Consider the following 21749-nt stretch of genomic DNA (forward strand, 5'->3'; position numbering starts at 1 on the left):
GAACTTGTGGCTCTCTCCTATGCACCTCTTCTGGTCTTCTGTCCAAGCTGACAGGCAGCCACCTCTGCAAGGTTCAGGCTAGCCAGCAAAACCCCCTCAGATGTACTGCTTTGGTGCAACAATGCACTACCACCCTGTAGTCTAAGTAAAAGCATAAAAACAAAATGTAAGGAAATTCTTAAATTTTGAATTATGCTGTTGCACTGTGTCACAGTTTTTTTTCCAGGCTGGTAGCTATCTCTGCCATACAGAGGTATCTGCCCCCGTTCCCTTGGCTACATGGAACAACAAAGAAAGATTTTAGTGGGGTTTCTGGTGGAGAAGGTCTCAGGATTCCCGCAGGCATCCTAAGGCAGAGTTTAAATACAGCTGAAGAAGTGACTGGGAGCTCTTGCTCCTGCTATGTTTGTGACAGTAGTCATGCTTTAATAATGATCTACCAAGTATTAGTGCCACCCTCTAAGCATTTGTCAGTGGTCTGGAGAACACTATCCGATCTCACTGTCCAGTGCTAATGAGTGGTGGTAAAAAAGTATCGCTTTTCTAATGTAACTTAACCATATGAGCACTGAGCATTGCAGAAGAGAGGTTATGTGATCATCAGTATGAACCTATTGATGCCATCATAAATAGAAAGGACTACTGACTACAAGAACCTCAGTATTGAGAAAAACACTCCAAGACTTTCTTTAGTGTGTGTTGGAAGAATTTATTTTTATTATTAAGCTCTGGCATTGATTTCAGTGTGCTACATCCTAGGTCATATTTTGTGCTGTTTTTTATGAGAATGTCTCAATGTATGGAAAGAGTATGGAGTTGTGACAAAGGGACTCTTTCCTTCCCATTCAGGACTGGCTATAGGAAGCAACAGTACTAAACGTATTTCATACACATTGCATAATCTTTGTTATACAAAGAGGTTTGATTTTTTTTTTAATCATTTACACTATATTTTAACAAGCAATCGCTTAAGTTAGTGGCAGCTGTTTGATTTTCTTCTATTTCCATTTCAAACAAGTAGAAAGCCTCTTGTAGAAGGATGCAACAGCCTTTTTCATAAGCATTGCTGTTTGCCCATATTTTCTGTTATTGTCATAGAGATTTAAGAACTGTACAGATCATATTGTTTTCAATTTATTAACCTAATTTACTGTTGCTGTTTAGAGTATTTTCACGGAGTTGTCGAGAATAAAAGTTTTAGTTGAACTATACTGCCATCATGTGGTGACCAATGTTTCTGGTTCAAATTCACACATGAAAGTTTTGTTTTCAAACTGAAGAACCTGGATACCATACAAATAAAGTTATGTTTCTTGTGGCTGCTTGGTAACAGATATTCAATGTAGTTTCTTCCCCACTGATTCCAACTGAGGTGTCCACCCCTGCAGCCCCAGAAACAAATGACATCCAAACTGACCCTCATGAAAATGTTGCCCTTGAAACCATCAGTTCTCCTGCAGCCTTCCTGAGACAGAAATTGCTCAGATATCAGTCCTGCACATGCCACACAGAAGTTTTCAGCAGTGTTCAACTTTCATATAGTCAATACAACTACTCTATTTTGGAGCAAACCCCACTATCAAGGACCGTATGGCTGCACAGATGACCCTGGTGATGGTGCTAAGTAGTAGTATGACACCAAACCTATGCAAAATTGGGTTGCAAACTGGCTTAAGGAGAGAATCCAGAGAGTGGTAGTCAATGGTGTGGAGTCTAGTTGGAGGCCAGTATCTACTGGAGTGCCTCAGGGGTCAGTACTGGGGCCAGTATTATTCAATATATTCATTAACGATTTAGACAAGGGAATAGAGTGTACTATCAGCAAGTTTGCTGATGACACTAAGCTGGGAGGAGTGGCTGACACGCCAGAAGGCTGTGCTGCCATCCAGAGACCTGGACAGGCTGGAGAATTGGGCGGGGAATAACCTAATGAAATTTAACAAGGGAAAGTGTAGAGTCCTGCATCTGGGCAGGAAAAAACCCAGGTTCCAGTATAGGTTGGGAAATTACATATTAGAGAGCAGTGTAGGGGAAAGGGACCTGGGGGTCCTGGCGGACAACAGGATGACCATGAGCCAGCACTGTGCCCTTGTGGCCAGGAAGGCCAATGGCATCCTGGGGTGTATTAGAAGGGGGGTGGTTAGTAGATCGAGAGAGGTCCTCCTTCCCCTCTACTCTGCCCTGGTGAGACCCCATCTGGAATATTGTGTCCAGTTCTGGGCCCCTCAGTTCAAGAAGGACAGGGAACTGCTGGAGAGGGTCCAGCGTAGGGCAACAAAGATGATTAAAGGAGTGGAGCATCTCTCTTATGAGGAAAGGCTGAGGGAGCTGGGTCTCTTTAGTTTGGAGAAGAGGAGACTGAGGGGTGACCTTATTAATGTTTATAAATATATAAAGGGTGAGTGTCACAAGGATGGAGCCAGGCTCTTCTTGGTGGCAAACAATGATAGGACAAGGGGTAATGGGATCAAGCTGGAACACAAGAGGTTTCACTTAAATTTGAGAAAAAACTTCTTCTCAGTAAGGGTGACAGAACACTGGAACAGGCTGCCCAGAGAGGTTGTGGAGTCTCCTTCTCTGGAGACATTCAAAACCCACCTGGACATGTTCCTGTGCAACCTCACCTAGGCGTTCCTGCTCCAGCAGGGGGATTGGACTAGATGATCTTTTGAGGTCCCTTCCAATCCCAAACATACTGTGATACTGTGATACTGTGAAAACAAGTGCCACTGAGGTTATCTGGTGTGCATACTTACCTTCCCCTCAAGTGACTAGCCAGTCTTGTTTTGTTCTCCCTGTCCCTGAGCTGGACTAATCCATAAAGCTGCTCTGCTCTAGCTGTGGGAGAAACTGGATGGAAGTGGGTGATTCTCCTCTTCTCCAGCAAGCTACCTGGGCAGAGTGTGGTGGTCATGTAGGTCTATGGGCCTTGAGTGGGATCATCTTGAGGGAGAGGGGCCTGTACACGAGAGGCTTTGAAATAAAAATGAATAGGTATGTCCAGTGTTGCATTTAGATTTAGTTTTTCAACCCCAACCAGACTGGATGGGCTGCAGAACATGATGCTAGGGGATAGAGAAAAGAACTCACCTCCATAGTATTCAATAAACCCTGATCTAGATACTTACCAGGATCGCAGTGTTTGCTGTTATGACAAAGAGTATCTGCTGTCACTGGACCCAGCTGGAACAAAAGTGCTGTACAGGAGCTGTGATGCTACACCAGCTGCAGTCACAGGCTTCTGTTTTCCTACATCTAAACCAAAACCCTGAAATCCAGAGGTGTTACCTTCTAGATAGTTGAGCTACTTTAATGCATCAAAGAAAAGCGAACTACCCAGTGTTGAATTTAGGCTGGTGACACTCAGCTGTGGTCAGTACCAGAGTCAGTGGTTTTAAGCAGGCTGGCGGTGAACTCTGTCCTCATCCGCAAACTGCATGCAGGTTAAGAGCTCCTGGGATGGTCCTGGGTCAGCCACAGCTCTGTCCGTTCCCTACCCTAAAAGTCTCCCCAATACTAAAGTCAACTGCATGACAAAAATCTTTCTTTCCTAACAGGTTTGAAGACATGTAAATGAACAAGATTATTTTTATCCCACAAAGGACAAGAATGATTCCTCTGGCAGCTTATCCTTGCAGGGAGCCAGACCAACATACTTCCTTCAGAAGCTGTTGCCATGGCATCTGTCCAACGTCTTCACAGCATCTTCTAGATTTCTGAGATCTAACAAGAAAAGAGGAGGGAAGGAGTCACTAGTTAAAAGACACACAGCAAGGTTGCTGGGAGAAATGTTACCTAGTCTAGCCTATAGGATGTATTCATACTGTTTGAGTTAATTGGGATATTTTTTCTGAATGGCTTTTCATCCACAGGACACTGAGTTTTCTCTTTTCATTTTTGGCAAGGAAGACAGAATTGCTATAAAAATAGTTTCACTAAATCAGTTAGGGCAAAACTTTAGACACTTAATGTAAGATGGGATGAATTAGCCTTTGGAACGATTTGTCTCTCTCCTTTAACGACAGTGGGACTACGGACGGACTCCATGCATGGATTTTCAGCTGAGATAAAGTGAATATAAGTGAACACTTAAGTGTTATTCTGATGATAGAAACTGACAATCAAAAAAGAAAGATCTGAGTGAACATCCTGGGTCACACCTTCATGTGCCTGGAAACAATGCAGCTAAAGGCAAAATGGCTTTTTGCCCCATCCCTCAACCTTCGCAGAGGTCAACAGCCTCCCAGCACATAAATAAGTGCCAAAGGAATTCAGCGAGAGGTCACATTCAGGAAACAAGCGAGGATAAATTAACACTGAGACAACTGTACAGGGCTGGTTTGTCCAGGAGTGAAAATGCCAGAGTTTGACACAGTTTCACTGCTTTGGACGTTGTGCCATGAGATGATGCGTTCTTCTGGACAGTAAGCTCTATGTCACAGGGGTTCAACTGTCCATTGTGGGAGGGCTCCTCACCATTTGCTGGCTGGTGGCAGGGCCAGACATTTGTGTTATGGAATAACTGCATTTTTAGTCAGTAAACCAGAAGTGTAAGGAGTGAGATCTAGCCTGCCAGACAAATATATTTATCAAAAGCTGTTAGACAAGGTTATATACTTCTACAATCAAGGATAAATAAACTGGCTTTATCATCAGTTTCTGACTTCAAGATGACAGGGGTTGAACTCGCGACGTGTGAGCCAGCAGAGGCAGGTTGCAGGAACACTCACAAACCGTAGATGAAATGCAGAGAGTCAATTTATTTTTGTTAACTCACTAACCAGGGATCTCTGAACATGCACTCAAGCACTCAGGCAGAGGCACAGAAGCCGGAATGCAGGCACTGCAGAGCTCAGTCCTCGCTAGATTAACAAGTTCCTGGTTTCACCTGTATTTCAAGAATTCAAGCAGGCACAGTTTTCCACTGTGCTTTGACTTCTCTCATTGAAAAGTGAGAATCTCGAGCATATTCAATAAGGTGGTTTTGAGTTTCTCACTGGCCTATATTATCTAAACAGAGGCTCTACTTGTCAAGCACACAAGGCCAAAAAAGGGTGATAAATGTGTTTTTCTACACACCTGCAGTTGCTTGAGTGTATTTACAATTCCTCTCTTTGACAACGTTCCATGATATTCCCAAAAATAAAGACAAATTTCTTCAGTTTCTCCCTGTACATGTTATTTTACCCAAATCCACTCTCCTAAGACAAAATTGCATGTAGAATCTACCGAAAACATGTGGTAGGCTGGCATGTAAGAATTTAAATGCTGCCTCTAGATAAAAACACTATTTTTTGTTAATGTCTATTGCGACACTTGGGGCTGCCCGTGGCGTGTGGGGGGTGGGAGGAGGAGGACACCGACCAGCAGAACGCACAGGAGGAGCTGCCTGCTTTCCACAGCAGCTCACCTTCAAAGTACGTGTGACAGCCAAGAGCACCCTGTCCCTCCATTTCAATCATTTCAATCATTCTCGCTGAGGGCCCAGCAGGGCCCGACTGGCCTCCGCAGCCCGAGCTGCAGCTGTGTGCAGCTCTGCAGAGCAGCAGCGCCAAACAGGACGCGCCAGCGTGGCCGCTTCAGCGCATTAACCATCATCTTCACCAGAGACACAGACACCCCCCAGCCGCCATTTCCAGAGCCAGCCGCACCGCGGGCCAAGACACAGCAGGACACACCAGCTGTGGGGAGGTGTCACCGCGGACAACTGAGCTTCCAGAGCCCAGGTACCCGCGGGTCCCGGCCAGGGCACGGGTCTCCGGCCGGGACGGAGGGACCGCGGTGCGCCACAGCCGGGACGGGCAAAAGGGGGGAGTGGGGGGGGCGGGGCCGGACGCTGCCGTGGCGCCCCCGGAAGTGCTGGCTGGACCATAGCGGAAGCGGGGCGGGGCTCGGCCTCTTTGGTGCTGGCGGCCGGGCAAGATGGTGAGTGTTGGGGCGCGGGCGCGGGGTATCCGCCGCCATCCGCCGCCAGGCCGGGCCCTGTGAGGCCGCGAGCTGCGTCTGAGGAGCCGGGCGGCTCCCTGACCTGCTGCGGCCGGGCCTGGCGGCGGGACGGCGCTGCGGGGCGGCCGCTGCGGGGCCGGGGCCTGAGGGCCTGGCGGCGGGCGCTGCTGCTGTGCCGGGGCGGGGGGGCCGCAGTGGGGCGCGGGGCCGCGCTGCCGCTCGGGCGTCTCAGGGGTTTCCTTGGGGGTCTCTGTGCCTGGTGTGCGCCGGGGCCGAGGTGGCCAGGCGGGTAATGTAACAAGAGGGGCTTCGGTGGCCAGAGCCTGTTGTGAGCGTGCAGCAGGTCTGCCTGAAGGAGATAACCTTTCTTTCGTTTGTACTTTGTCAGTGGTGAGTGTGGGTGAGATGGGAAAGAGGCTGGAGAGAACCACTCAGTGGCTTTATCGCAGCACAAGGCGGTGGGAAGATGAGAAATGGCGACGGGAGATGCCAAGCACACGATTTCTGAAAATGGGGGTTACCTATAGGCGAAACTGAGTTGGTGTTTCAGAGTTTAGTTTGCTTCTGGCATGTTTATTGGAGTTTTTAGATTTGTGCATGGTTTTTAGAGTAGCTTACTCTTCTTTGGCAATTATAACATGCCATGCCTTAAATGCTTTCTAGACGAAGGGTACATCGTCATTTGGTAAGCGACGAAACAAGACACACACCCTGTGTCGTCGATGTGGGTCCAAGGCGTACCACCTGCAGAAATCTACCTGTGGGAAATGTGGTTACCCTGCTAAGCGCAAGAGAAAGTGTAAGTAACAAACTTCTAACTGACCTCAGTCTAAAAATTTCTGTTTCTTTCTGCAACTGTGCTCTTTGGAGCTTCTTTCGAATGAATGCTGATTTAACTATATTTAGCGAACATGCGGTATTACTGCATAATAATTCACTTAATTTTAGACTATATTTCTGTCAGATTGAATAATTGTGCTAAACAAATGTAATGTGCAACCTAGTTATTTAGCGTAGATGAGTAACAATAATTTGTATGTTGTAGATAACTGGAGTGCAAAGGCTAAGAGACGCAACACCACTGGTACTGGTCGCATGAGGCACCTGAAAAAGGTCTACCGCCGATTCAGGTATAATGTACTGCAAATTAGTGTTCTGTGAAATCCTGCATAGATATCATGTAGTTGCAAAATTAATCATTCAAAGTTCATATTTTTATTTATTTAGTACAGTTAATGTGGTATGATCTTTATTCCTAAATATGTTAGGAAATAAATGATGCCTTATATAATCAGCTGTGTATTTCTTTGAGGATAACTGGCTGTTAATATACAGGGTGTAAAACAAGCTCTGATGTTTCTATGAAATGTAGCTAGTATAGAACAGAGGTTGTTGTAATAATACTTTTTATATTACTCCTTGCTTTCTTCTTTTTCTTGGTGAGTCAATTAAATTGCCATTTGCACTGAAGTTTGAGTTTTTGTAAGAGAAAAGTGTTGAAGTGCATTCCAATCCTGTTCTGCCCACAAAAATACAACAACATCAGAAATGGAATAGCTTCAGTAGTCATGCTCAGTTAGCAGTAAGTAGCTATAACATATTCTGAGTTACAGGTTTTTAAAACTTCCCACAAAGCTTTGAGTTGTACTTAAGAGATAATAGTGGGGGTATTTTACTATTAAACTTATTAAGAATTTCTTTTGTATGACCTTCATGTTCTAAAATTGAGTTCTGCAGCTTCTGGCCTAATATACAAGAAAGCTGGATAAAAATACCAAGGAATTGAAGAATCTTGTAAAAACATAGATTTGATTTAATAGTGAAAAGTGGGAGACTTTTAAGTTCCAGATCTGAGTCTTGTTGAGGGATCCATTCAGCTGTTTGTTTTGGTGAGCAGTCTTTCCCAGCACTAGCCACAAAACACCCTGTAGTGTGCATCTGTAGCCTGCTTTCCCCTGGGTTTTACTGGCATCAAAATGTGAGCTTGTCGCTGAGTCTTCTCTTGTCATGCCTGTGTTAATCTCTGGTTGGAGGCATAGAGGATTTCTGTAAGAAGTTGACTTACGCTGAGTTGCTTAGCAGGAGCATAAAGGTGTGCCTTCAGCAGGTGTGCTGTATCTGAGGCAGTCTGGCAATTTTCACTCAGTTACTGAAATCTTCCTGCTGGAAGAAGTCAAATTTACTTCAGCAGGAGAGGGTGAAAGCCATACTGCTTATTCCAGACACTTCTTGATGTTTCTTACTGAAAATGTATGAACACAAGAACTCTGTAGTGATTTTACTGTATTACTGAGATAAGCCTGAAGGAGCTGTTGCACTTAATCTTAAACATTACTTGTCAGAAAATAACCTGGAGCAGGAATTGTCCTTTCAAAAAGTGGTAATTGTATTTCTATTTGTAGGAATGGATTCCGTGAGGGAACAACACCAAAGCCCAAGAGAGCAGCTGTTGCAGCCTCCAGTTCATCGTAAAGACTCATCCATTTGTTAAAATAAATGGTCTTATCCAGAAAACCTGTAACCTTTTGTAAGTGTTTTACTCCAGTGAAATTCAAGATTCCTGAAAATACATATATTTACACACACGGTTTCCTCATGGTATGCACTGAAGCAATTAATTAAAAACAATCCTTTAGCTGACGTTTCAATTGGTAGCACCTCTGCCTTGAAAAGGACCATTGTATCTACGCTAAACTTAAAAAGAGGCTTGTATGTGTTAAGCAAAAGAACTGGCCTGCAAGAGAAATGGTATAGTGGCACTATGAACTTGCCCTACTTGCCTCTGAGTTTTCATTGTGCCTTAGCATGGTGAGTTAGAAATTATCTCAAAGATAATAACATGAAGAATGGCTCTACATGCTGTTCTGAGAGGGAACAGTTAAAGAGGGTTGCTCTGTCTTTGCCATTTTTCACTGCTCTGAAAGGCCTGTGAAAGTATGGCTTATTCATTGTGTCACTGCTTCTTGGGCACAAACTCCCAAGTCTGGAGCCTGCACGCTGCCAGACTGGAGATGTGCTGTAACTGGGAGAGAAGTTGCCCAAGTGTTCTGGGAATGTCAATACGGAAAGCTGATGCACAAAAAAAAATGAGTTAACTATGCTGGGTGTTAACAATAAATGGTAGGTAGCGTGATACAGAAGTCACTTGGAGTACATGTGAAGCATGGACAAGGCTCTGAGCAAACTGGTCTAAGTTGAAGACGTCACTTCTAATTGCGGTGGGGTTGAACTAGATGACTTTGAAAGTTCCTTGCAACCCAAATCCTATGACTCTGATCCTATAATTTTTGCAGTATTCTCAACCCCAAAGCTAGAAACAGCAGCACAGTCACAGGCCTGGAGCTCGGTGAAAAATGCTTGTGGGGGTGGCAAAGGGAATGTGGACACAGGATCTGGTGTCTGCAGAAGAATCATACATCAGGAAAAGGGAGAGAAAGCAACACTGGTGGGGACAGCAGCACCACCTGCATTGTTAGTAATCCTGAGACCTTTTCTGCATGTTTCTGGCTATTTTATTGTGTAATAAACAGATCCAGGGGTCTGGGATCTCATGGGCACCCGCCTGAAGACCCAGCTGCCAGTCTGGCCATGATATGGCAGCCCCTGAGCCACCCTCCCAGTATCACTGCTGGTGGGGTGGCTTTTTGCAGGGCTGGGAGGGCTCCTCAGAGCTGCCGGCCCTCCTCTTTGGTGCTCGCCGGGGCCTCCCACGGGAGCGTTGGCTGCTCCGGCTGGAAGTGGAGGGCCCGGGCACAGCTTCCTCGCGGTCCTCCTGCATCTCTTCTCGCTCCCCATGGGTTGGATGGGGAGCGCTGCGGGGGCTGCTGGGACTCCCTCGAAGAGCTGGGCTGGGGGCAGGAGGCTCCCCGTGGGAGGCAGCAGGGCCCGGAGCAGGATCAGGGCTGCTCTCCCGCTCTCCAGCAGCAGGGGTGTCCTCCAGGCCCAGCTGACGTCGGACCTCCCCGCTGCACCGGCGCACGACGGTGTCGATGAGCTGCTGGACAAAGCTCCTCGTGCGCCCGCCCAGGGAGGTCTGCAGCACCCGCACCAGAGACTCTTGGATGAGGCCGAAGCGGCGCAGGCTGGACAGGATGAGTCTCTCTGCTGCTGCTGCCTCCTGGGCATCCTCCAAGAGCTGCCCCAGCTCCTGGCGCAGCCAGGGCAGCAGGGGCTGGAGGACAGCGGGGTGGACACGAAAGATGGACGCCCAGGTGGAGGCATGGAAGCCGCCCCACGGGAGCCCTGGGCAGCGGCCCCGCAGCCGGTGGCCGGGCCGCTGCAGGCTGATGGAGGCCGTGGGCGGCTGGCTGTCCGGGAGCCCCTGCTGTCACGCGGACGACGACCGATCGTATACGTGGTGGGATGACCCGCTCCTCATAGTCGTCGTCCGCCCGCACCGAGTGCAAGATGGAGGTCACCCTCCTCTTGCAGAGGGGGCACTCGGGCTTGGTCTCAGCCCACCGCACGATGCACGGGTAGCAGAACTGGTGGAGGCACGGCAGGACGTAGCTGGCCTCCTCCCAGCTGTCCAGGCAGATTGGACAGCGGGTGTCCAGCTCCGCGGCCATGCTCTCCACGTGCGGCGGTGGGCTGTGGGGAGCTGGGGGTGTCACGCTGCTCCCTCTCGCTGGCGCTGCAGCAGCGGGTGTCACGCTAGAAAAGGAAGAGAGGCCACAGTCCATCGCTGGTCCGGGCAGGGCTGGGAGCAATGCCCAGGCCCCTCAAGAAGGAGAGCCTCCCGGCTCCCCAGGGGGAGCTTTCCCCTCTCAGCTCACCTCTGCTGCTGCGAACGCTCCGCCTGGGTGTCCCGGCTGCCCGAACGAGCCAGGGCCGGGCAAAAACCTCCGATGGCTCTGGGGTCGCGCACTGAGAGTTGCACTGAAGAACTCCCCGAACTCGACCTCAGCACCAGGAACCGCCTCGCAGAACACTCCAACCTCGCGTCCTCGCTCAGCTGGCGTGCGGGCAAAAACCGACGGGGTCAGGCTCGGCGCCCGGATACAAGCAGCCAGGGATGCGTGGTCACAATCCATCTCTCGGTGATGTCACCGTCCATCGCTCAGGGACATCACCGTCCTTCTCTCGGCCAACTCACCATGGGCCATCCTCTCCCACGGTGCTCAAATGCATACGTGGTGTCACTGCAAGGCCACTGTTCATTCCACGCGCCATCTCTCGCCTTCAGCTCAACAACTGTGTTTCACTCCGGTCGCCGACCCCCTGCCCATGTCTCCCCAGGGTCCCGTCAGGTCACTACGGCCATGGCTGACGTCTCCAAGCACATGCGACCGGAGGGTTCACTCAACAACGCCTCCTGCCTCCCTGGGAGGCTGCAGCACAAAGTCCCACGGGCTCTCCCCGCACCCCAGCACTGCCGGCCATCCCTCTGCGCTCCCCTTCTTCCCCCCACAGAGGGTCACAGGCAGCCCCTGGCTGACTCTCAGGGATCCTGTTCTACCCAGGGGGGATCAAAAAGCCCATGGCAGCCTCCAGCCCCGAGCCCTGGCTGTCCATTTGCTGAGGGCGGCTGCACCACACACGCCCTGTGGAGACATCGCAGGACACGCTCCCTTCTCCAGGAAGGGTCCTTGTGTTGGGTTCCAGATGCCCCTTGGGCCGGGCTGGTCTGGATGGGGCCCAGCCTCCGCGGGTCAGAGTCTGCAGGGTGATGGGGGCACAGCACCAGACACATGGTTTACAGTCCATAGCCACTTTGTGCCATCCTTGAAGGTGTTTTCTTGTCTGAAAGAATCCTTTTTGTCCAGCAAAGTGCAAAACAGGCCTTATCTTGTAGGTGCTCGTAGTCATGTCTTGCTTCCTGTTTTCCTCGATGGCGTGATATTGCCCGAGTAAATTCTGTTCTTCCTAGCAAAGTGCAAAACGCGCCTTACCTCACAGCTGTCCATAGTAGTCTGTAGCCACTTTTCGTGCCATTAAGTAGATGCAATTTTGGTCAATACGAGCCACACTTTACAACACACAGCTTAAGATTTCCATACATTCAGCTTACTAAGTAACATGAAGCAGACAGTATACTAAAAGTCACCCGACCTTGTAATTCTAAGTAATTCATACACACGTACTTAAGCCGAATGCTTGATACAAAACTTAAATTGGGCCCATCCAGTGATCCGTTAGCAGTAAAAGAGCTTTGCCAAAGAGCCACACTTGCTTAGCAGAGAGAGCTCAAAACAGGCTGTCATCCGTGTGGAATAAAGTGGTTGGCTTAAAGTCAAATCACATACAGCGGGCAAGGTCTGCACAAGGCTCCTTGTGCCCGCAACGTATTGGTGTTCAGTGTGTCGTTCTGCTTCCTTGCGGGTTTCCTAGAAGGAGTTCGTGGCCCAGCTGCAGCTCAGGCCTTTAGCTCCTTTGGAGCCTGAACCAAACTGCTGCTGGCTTGGCTGAGTGAGCGCCTCTTTCACATAGGTGCGTTCTTAATATATATTAATTCTCCATATACATTAGAAATACTGGTAGACTAGTTAGGGCTTTTTGCCGGGGCTGGCTCAAGTAGCTGCAGAAGGTCCCAGCTTTCACTTGCTTCAGACGCATCATACCGAGCACCGTTAGACTCCTGGAACTGGACTTCTGCTTGTATTTACTTTTTAATTTCTGTGACTTCTGCCAACTGTTCTTGTTTCTCTCTGTTGTGTTTTCTCCTATGGCACTACCGAAGCTTTCTCAGATTTGAATCTACTAACGAACATTCTACAGAGAGCATCTTCAATGTGTCGAGGGTTAAGATTGCGGGGTGACAATAAAACCCTGGCAGATGTATTGTTAACCTCCTCTTCCCCCCGCTGCCCCCGTTTGCCCCTCCCTCTCCCCCCTTCCCACTAAGGACAGGCGATCGGGAGGAAAAGAAGGACGGAGGGAAGAGAGGTGGAAAAATTAAAAATGCTTTACTAATGCTACTAATAAGAATAGAGAAAATAATACAAAACATACAAAACCAATCTTGAAAGTCTCAGCAACTGCAGAGCCGGCACCCAAAGTCCTGGACTGGACCCTGCAGCCAACCGGAGCTGGATTCAGTCTCTCACTAGGCCTCAGTTCGCAGGGCCGACTAGCAAGGTCCTCTCCTCATGTCGGCCATAAGCAGAGGGGACGAAGAAAGAGCAAAGAGGCAAAGAGGACAAGACCCTCGTGATCTCCCACTTTTATATGAAGTATTCACGTGAATGGAATGTTATACACAGTTGGTCGGTTTCTTGGTCACTTGTTTCTCGTTGCCCCTTTGGCGAGATGTGAATCTCTCCTTATCAATAAGTTCGCATTCCATTGCTATGTTTACCAAAACACGTATCTGGTTCTCCAGGAAAATGCAGCTAATATGAAGGCTTTAGCTGACAGGCAAAATTCCCTAAAAGAGAAACTTGGTTTTTAACAAAACCAGGACACAATGTAACAGTGTCTGGCCCTGATGCTGATTATTTTTGTGCTGTGGAATATAGGAAGCAGAGTGCTGGTGGATAAAAATGCTACTAAGTAAGAAGTTGACGAGTTGATATTAGTCAATGTCAAATACCCTTTAATACTAGGTTTTTTAAAGGTAAGGACTGATTTGTATTAGAACGGAAACAAGTCATTTAAAAGCCATGTCTATGGAAGCTAATAGCTCTGAACTTGTTCTGGTTTTCCTTAAAAATAGGGGACGCCGTTTCAGTTTAGGCAGAACTGTAGGAGATCACGTACGGACGGGTACAAAGCTTCTTGACGCTTGCTCATCTCCATGCTCTCTCTGTGCATACATACGCTGTCACTCCTCCAGGTTCATCTGTTTGTTTCCAGGCAGGGGTGGAAAGTGATCGAAAAATAATACAGTTGTAGTGAACAATAAAAGAATGTGGTCTTTGCTATGTAGAAGATGCACAGTCCGTGAATGGAAGGAAGACTACTGGCCTAACTGCGACGTGGATGGACGGATGGATGGATGGATGGATGGATGGATGGATGGGTTTGCCAGACAAACTGGAGGACATTTTAACAAACATGTAAGACATTCTCACAAGCCCACCTGCACGTTTGGAAAGACTCTGTGCAGATGAGATTACAAAGCAGCCAAACGGCATTGCCACTTCTGTGGGTTGACACGATTAGGAAAGCCTTGCTCTGTCACTGTCGCACAGCGCTCGCCACCTGGGCGCTGCGAAGGGCATCCACAGTGGGGCAACACACAGACCTCCCTGACACACCAGTAACAGCCCCACATCCCACCAGAGTGGGGATATTTCTAAAGAAACAAGAGCTCCACTTGATGCAGAGCACCCCTGAGGAAAGGGCTGCTGCAAGGCATGGCCGCCTTTGGCCAGGAGAACCGAAGCAGAGAGGCTTGTGCCTCTGCTCCTCCGTGGACCTGAGCCTCGTCCCATCTCCTGCCCCCACTCCTCCGCAGCCCACGGCGTGTGCAGCCCGTGCCTCGAGTCCCGTCGCCCAGGAACGTGGCGGGGCTGTGGCACTACCAGCCTGCAGGCTCTGTACCCACTTTCAAGGCTTCTGGGTGGAGGAGATGGTAGGGCCCAGCGGACACGTGAGGAAGTCTCCCACAGCATCCTAGTTGCTAAGTCGCAGAGGTGTGGTCTAGACAATAGAGTAGTGAGGTGGGTTACAAACTGGCTTAAGGAGAGAAGCCAGAGAGTGGTAGTCAATGGTGCGGAGTCTAGTTGGAGACCAGTATCTAGTGGAGTACCTCAGGGGTCAGTACTGGGGCCAGTATTATTCAATATATTCATTAACGACTTAGACGAGGGAATAGAGTGTACTCTCAGCAAGTTTGCTGATGACACTAAGCTGGGAGGAGTGGCTGACACGCCAGAAGGCTGTGCTGCCATCCAGCGAGACCTAGACAGGCTGGAGAATTGGGCGGGGAATAACCTAATGAAATTTAACAAGGAAAAGTGTAGAGTCCTGCATCTGGGCAGGAACAACCCCAGGTTCCAGTATCGGTTGGGAAATTACATATTAGAGAGCAGTGTAGGGGAAAGGGACCTGGGGATCCTGGTGGACAACAGGATGACCATGAGCCAGCACTGTGCCCTTGTGGCTAGGAAGGCCAATGGCATCCTGGGATGTATTAGAAGGGGGGTGGTTAGTAGATCAAGAGAGGTCCTCCTTCCCCTCTACTCTGCCCTGGTGAGACCCCATCTGGAATATTGTGTCCAGTTCTGGGCCCCTCAGTTCAAGAAGGACAAGGAACTGCTGGAGAGGGTCCAGCGTAGGGCAACCAAGATGATTAAGGGAGTGGAGCACCTCCCTTATGAGGAAAGGCTGAGGGAGCTGGGTCTCTTTAGTTTGGAGAAGAGGAGACTGAGGGGTGACCTTATTAATGTTTATAAATATATAAAAGGTGAGTGCCATGAGGATGGAGCCAGGCTCTTCTCGTTGGCAAACAATGATAGGACAAGGGGCAATGGGATCAAGCTGGAACACAAGAGGTTCCACTTAAATTTGAGAAGAAACTTCTTCTCAGTAAGGGTGACAGAGCACTGGAACAGGCTGCCCAGGGGGGTTGTGGAGTCTCCTTCTCTGGAGACATTCAAGACCCACCTGGACATGTTCCTGTGCAACCTCACTTAGGCGTTCCTGTTCCAGCAGGGGGATTGGACTAGATGATCTTTTGAGGTCCCTTCCAATCCAGAACATACTGTGATACTGTGATACTGTGAGGCTTTGGGTGCAGCACCAGCAAAAGGGAGAGAAAGCAGCACGGGTGGGGACAGCGACACCAACTGCATTGTCAGTAATCCTGAGACTTTTTCTGCATATTTTGTGCCTTTCTGTTCTTTTATTGCATAGTAACTAGATGTAAGGGCCCAGGATCTCTTGGGGAGTAGGCTGAGCCCCAGCTGCCAGCCCGGCCATGGTTTAGCAGCCCTTGCAGCACCCTCCCATCATCACTGACGGGAGGTGGGGGCGGCTTCTTGTGGGGCTGGGAGGGGTCCTCAGCGCAGCCGGCCTTCCTCTCGGGGCTCAGCCGTCCCTCCCACGAGACCATTGGCTGCCCCGGCTGGAAGCCGAGGGCCCGGGCACAGCCTCCTCGCGGTCCTCCTGCAGGTGTTCTCGCTCTCCGTGGCTGGAAACATGAGCACTGGGGGGGCTGCAGGGATGTCACTCAAAGAGACGGCACAGGAGCAGGATCAGGGCTGCCGTCCCTCTCTCCGGCAGCACGGGTGTCCTCCAGGCCCAGCTGACGTCGGACCTCCGCGCTGCACCGGCGCACGACGGTGTCGACGAGCTGCTGGACGAAGCTCCTCGTGCGCCCGCCCAGGGAGGCCTGCAGCATCCAGATCAGACTCTCCTCATCCAGGCCGAAGTAGCGCAGGCTGGAGATGACGAGTCTCTGCGCTGCTGCTGCCTCCTGGGCACCCTCCAAGAGCTGCCCCGGCTCCTGATGCAGCCAGGGCAGCAGGGGCTGGAGGGCAGCGGGGTGGACGTGGAAGATGGACGCCCAGGTGTAGGCGTGGAAGATGGACGCCCAGGTGTAGGCATGTCTTGTCTTCTGCTTGGCATCGCTGTTTCACTCCAGTCACTGAGCAGTCGGCCGTGTCTCCCCAGGATATCTTGGGGACTGGCTTGGACCCCAGCCCACCATCCAGGCCATGGTGTTGTGGTCCCGGAGCCACTCTCCCAGCATCACTGCTGGTGGGGTGGCTTCTTGCGGGGCTGGGAGGAGTCTTCAGAGCTGCCGGCCCTCCTCTTCGGGGCTCGCCGGGGCCTCCCACGGGAGCGTTGTCTGCTCCGGCTGGAAGTGGAGGGCCCGGGCACAGCTTCCTCGCGGTCCTCCTGCATCTCTTCTCGCTCCCCGTGGGTTGGATGGGGAGCATTGCGGGGGCTGCTGGGACTCCCCCGAAGAGCTGGGCTGGAGGCAGGAGGCTCCCCGTGGGAGGCAGCAGGGCCCGGAGCAGGATCAGGGCTGCTCTCCCGCTCTCCAGCAGCAGGGGTGTCCTCCAGGCCCAGCTGACGTCGGACCTCCCCGCTGCACCGGCGCACGACGGTGTCGATGAGCTGCTGGACAAAGCTCCTCGTGCGCCCGCCCAGGGAGGCCTGCAGCACCCGCACCAGAGACTCTTGGATGAGGCCGAAGCGGCGCAGGCTGGACAGGATGAGTCTCTCTGCTGCTGCTGCCTCCTGGGCATCCTCCAAGAGCTGCCCCAGCTCCTGGCGCAGCCAGGGCAGCAGGGGCTGGAGGACAGCGGGGTGGACACGAAAGATGGACGCCCAGGTGGAGGCATGGAAGCCGCCCACGGGAGCCCTGGGCAGCGGCCCCGCAGCCGGTGGCCGGGCCGCTGCAGGCTGATGGAGGCCGTGGGCGGCTGGCTGTCCGGGAGCCCCTGCTGTCACGCGGACGACGACCGATCGTATACGTGGTGGGATGACCCGCTCCTCATAGTCGTCGTCCGCCCGCACCGAGTGCAAGATGGAGGTCACCCTCCTCTTGCAGAGGGGGCACTCGGGCTTGGTCTCAGCCCACCGCACGATGCACGGGTAGCAGAACTGGTGGAGGCACGGCAGGACGTAGCTGGCCTCCTCCCAGCTGTCCAGGCAGATTGGACAGCGGGTGTCCAGCTCCGCGGCCATGCTCTCCACGTGCGGCGGTGGGCTGTGGGGAGCTGGGGGTGTCACGCTGCTCCCTCTCGCTGGCGCTGCAGCAGCGGGTGTCACGCTAGAAAAGGAAGAGAGGCCACAGTCCATCGCTGGTCCGGGCAGGGCTGGGAGCAACGCCCAGGCCCCTCAAGAAGGAGAGCCTCCCGGCTCCCCAGGGGGAGCTTTCCCCTCTCAGCTCACCTCTGCTGCTGCGAACGCTCCGCCTGGGTGTCCCGGCTGCCCGAACGAGCCAGGGCCGGGCAAAAACCTCCGATGGCTCTGGGGTCGCGCACTGAGAGTTGCACTGAAGAACTCCCCGAACTCGACCTCAGCACCAGGAACCGCCTCGCAGAACACTCCAACCTCGCGTCCTCGCTCAGCTGGCGTGCGGGCAAAAACCGACGGGGTCAGGCTCGGCGCCCGGATACAAGCAGCCAGGGATGCGTGGTCACAATCCATCTCTCGGTGATGTCACCGTCCATCGCTCAGGGACATCACCGTCCTTCTCTCGGCCAACTCACCATGGGCCATCCTCTCCCACGGTGCTCAAATGCATACGTGGTGTCACTGCAAGGCCACTGTTCATTCCACGCGCCATCTCTCGCCTTCAGCTCAACAACTGTGTTTCACTCCGGTCGCCGACCCCCTGCCCATGTCTCCCCAGGGTCCCGTCAGGTCACTACGGCCATGGCTGACGTCTCCAAGCACATGCGACCGGAGGGTTCACTCAACAACGCCTCCTGCCTCCCTGGGAGGCTGCAGCACAAAGTCCCACGGGCTCTCCCCGCACCCCAGCACTGCCGGCCATCCCTCTGCGCTCCCCTTCTTCCCCCCACAGAGGGTCACAGGCAGCCCCTGGCTGACTCTCAGGGATCCTGTTCTACCCAGGGGGGATCAAAAAGCCCATGGCAGCCTCCAGCCCCGAGCCCTGGCTGTCCATTTGCTGAGGGCGGCTGCACCACACACGCCCTGTGGAGACATCGCAGGACACGCTCCCTTCTCCAGGAAGGGTCCTTGTGTTGGGTTCCAGATGCCCCTTGGGCCGGGCTGGTCTGGATGGGGCCCAGCCTCCGCGGGTCAGAGTCTGCAGGGTGATGGGGGCACAGCACCAGACACATGGTTTACAGTCCATAGCCACTTTGTGCCATCCTTGAAGGTGTTTTCTTGTCTGAAAGAATCCTTTTTGTCCAGCAAAGTGCAAAACAGGCCTTATCTTGTAGGTGCTCGTAGTCATGTCTTGCTTCCTGTTTTCCTCGATGGCGTGATATTGCCCGAGTAAATTCTGTTCTTCCTAGCAAAGTGCAAAACGCGCCTTACCTCACAGCTGTCCATAGTAGTCTGTAGCCACTTTTCGTGCCATTAAGTAGATGCAATTTTGGTCAATACGAGCCACACTTTACAACACACAGCTTAAGATTTCCATACATTCAGCTTACTAAGTAACATGAAGCAGACAGTATACTAAAAATCACCCGACCTTGTAATTCTAAGTGATTCATACACACGTACTTAAGCCGAATGCTTGATACAAAACTTAAATTGGGCCCATCCAGTGATCCGTTAGCAGTAAAAGAGCTTTGCCAAAGAGCCACACTTGCTTAGCAGAGAGAGCTCAAAACAGGCTGTCATCCGTGTGGAATAAAGTGGTTGGCTTAAAGTCAAATCACATACAGCGGGCAAGGTCTGCACAAGGCTCCTTGTGCCCGCAACGTATTGGTGTTCAGTGTGTCGTTCTGCTTCCTTGCGGGTTTCCTAGAAGGAGTTCGTGGCCCAGCTGCAGCTCAGGCCTTTAGCTCCTTTGGAGCCTGAACCAAACTGCTGCTGGCTTGGCTGAGTGAGCGCCTCTTTCACATAGGTGCGTTCTTAATATATATTAATTCTCCATATACATTAGAAATACTGGTAGACTAGTTAGGGCTTTTTGCCGGGGCTGGCTCAAGTAGCTGCAGAAGGTCCCAGCTTTCACTTGCTTCAGACGCATCATACCGAGCACCGTTAGACTCCTGGAACTGGACTTCTGCTTGTATTTACTTTTTAATTTCTGTGACTTCTGCCAACTGTTCTTGTTTCTCTCTGTTGTGTTTTCTCCTATGGCACTACCGAAGCTTTCTCAGATTTGAATCTACTAACGAACATTCTACAGAGAGCATCTTCAATGTGTCGAGGGTTAAGATTGCGGGGTGACAATAAAACCCTGGCAGATGTATTGTTAACCTCCTCTTCCCCCCGCTGCCCCCGTTTGCCCCTCCCTCTCCCCCCTTCCCACTAAGGACAGGCGATCGGGAGGAAAAGAAGGACGGAGGGAAGAGAGGTGGAAAAATTAAAAATGCTTTACTAATGCTACTAATAAGAATAGAGAAAATAATACAAAACATACAAAACCAATCTTGAAAGTCTCAGCAACTGCAGAGCCGGCACCCAAAGTCCTGGACTGGACCCTGCAGCCAACCGGAGCTGGATTCAGTCTCTCACTAGGCCTCAGTTCGCAGGGCCGACTAGCAAGGTCCTCTCCTCATGTCGGCCATGAGCAGAGGGGACGAAGAAAGAGCAAAGAGGCAAAGAGGACAAGACCCTCGTGATCTCCCACTTTTATATGAAGTATTCACGTGAATGGAATGTTATACACAGTTGGTCGGTTTCTTGGTCACTTGTTTCTCGTTGCCCCTTTGGCGAGATGTGAATCTCTCCTTATCAATAAGTTCGCATTCCATTGCTATGTTTACCAAAACACGTATCTGGTTCTCCAGGAAAATGCAGCTAATATGAAGGCTTTAGCTGACAGGCAAAATTCCCTAAAAGAGAAACTTGGTTTTTAACAAAACCAGGACACAATGTAACAGTGTCTGGCCCTGATGCTGATTATTTTTGTGCTGTGGAATATAGGAAGCAGAGTGCTGGTGGATAAAAATGCTACTAAGTAAGAAGTTGACGAGTTGATATTAGTCAATGTCAAATACCCTTTAATACTAGGTTTTTTAAAGGTAAGGACTGATTTGTATTAGAACGGAAACAAGTCATTTAAAAGCCATGTCTATGGAAGCTAATAGCTCTGAACTTGTTCTGGTTTTCCTTAAAAATAGGGGACGCCGTTTCAGGTTAGGCAGAACTGTAGGAGATCACGTACGGACGGGTACAAAGCTTCTTGACGCTTGCTCATCTCCATGCTCTCTCTGTGCATACATACGCTGTCACTCCTCCAGGTTCATCTGTTTGTTTCCAGGCAGGGGTGGAAAGTGATCGAAAAATAATACAGTTGTAGTGAACAATAAAAGAATGTGGTCTTTGCTATGTAGAAGATGCACAGTCCGTGAATGGAAGGAAGACTACTGGCCTAACTGCGACGTGGATGGACGGATGGATGGATGGATGGATGGATGGATGGGTTTGCCAGACAAACTGGAGGACATTTTAACAAACATGTAAGACATTCTCACAAGCCCACCTGCACGTTTGGAAAGACTCTGTGCAGATGAGATTACAAAGCAGCCAAACGGCATTGCCACTTCTGTGGGTTGACACGATTAGGAAAGCCTTGCTCTGTCACTGTCGCACAGCGCTCGCCACCTGGGCGCTGCGAAGGGCATCCACAGTGGGGCAACACACAGACCTCCCTGACACACCAGTAACAGCCCCACATCCCACCAGAGTGGGGATATTTCTAAAGAAACAAGAGCTCCACTTGATGCAGAGCACCCCTGAGGAAAGGGCTGCTGCAAGGCATGGCCGCCTTTGGCCAGGAGAACCGAAGCAGAGAGGCTTGTGCCTCTGCTCCTCCGTGGACCTGAGCCTCGTCCCATCTCCTGCCCCCACTCCTCCGCAGCCCACGGCGTGTGCAGCCCGTGCCTCGAGTCCCGTCGCCCAGGAACGTGGCGGGGCTGTGGCACTACCAGCCTGCAGGCTCTGTACCCACTTTCAAGGCTTCTGGGTGGAGGAGATGGTAGGGCCCAGCGGACACGTGAGGAAGTCTCCCACAGCATCCTAGTTGCTAAGTCGCAGAGGTGTGGTCTAGACAATAGAGTAGTGAGGTGGGTTACAAACTGGCTTAAGGAGAGAAGCCAGAGAGTGGTAGTCAATGGTGCGGAGTCTAGTTGGAGACCAGTATCTAGTGGAGTACCTCAGGGGTCAGTACTGGGGCCAGTATTATTCAATATATTCAGTAACGACTTAGACGAGGGAATAGAGTGTACTCTCAGCAAGTTTGCTGATGACACTAAGCT

At 51.0% G+C, this 21749-nt stretch overlaps 1 protein-coding gene across 1 annotated transcript; it reads left to right on the plus strand.

The window, feature by feature from the left end:
* The first annotated feature begins 5878 nt into the window (after positions 1-5878).
* Positions 5879-8467, plus strand: RPL37 (ribosomal protein L37). Its single transcript, XM_080362116.1, has 4 exons — positions 5879-5925; positions 6610-6745; positions 6992-7076; positions 8349-8467. Exons 1-4 carry the CDS (start codon positions 5923-5925, stop codon positions 8416-8418), a joined length of 294 nt encoding a protein of 97 aa, XP_080218242.1. The 5' UTR covers positions 5879-5922; the 3' UTR covers positions 8419-8467.
* Positions 8468-21749: the final 13282 nt, after the last annotated feature.

This window comes from Nesoenas mayeri (genome assembly GCF_963082525.1).
Source record: "Nesoenas mayeri genome assembly, chromosome: Z".
In the NCBI taxonomy this organism is placed as follows: domain Eukaryota; kingdom Metazoa; phylum Chordata; class Aves; order Columbiformes; family Columbidae; genus Nesoenas; species Nesoenas mayeri.

Excerpts from the sequence above, each read along its gene's own strand:
- RPL37 (XM_080362116.1), top strand. Across the intron at positions 6,746-6,991 it reads TGCTAAGCGCAAGAGAAAGT|ATAACTGGAGTGCAAAGGCT; the intron begins GTAAGTAACAAA and ends TGTATGTTGTAG. Across the intron at positions 7,077-8,348 it reads AAGGTCTACCGCCGATTCAG|GAATGGATTCCGTGAGGGAA; the intron begins GTATAATGTACT and ends TTCTATTTGTAG.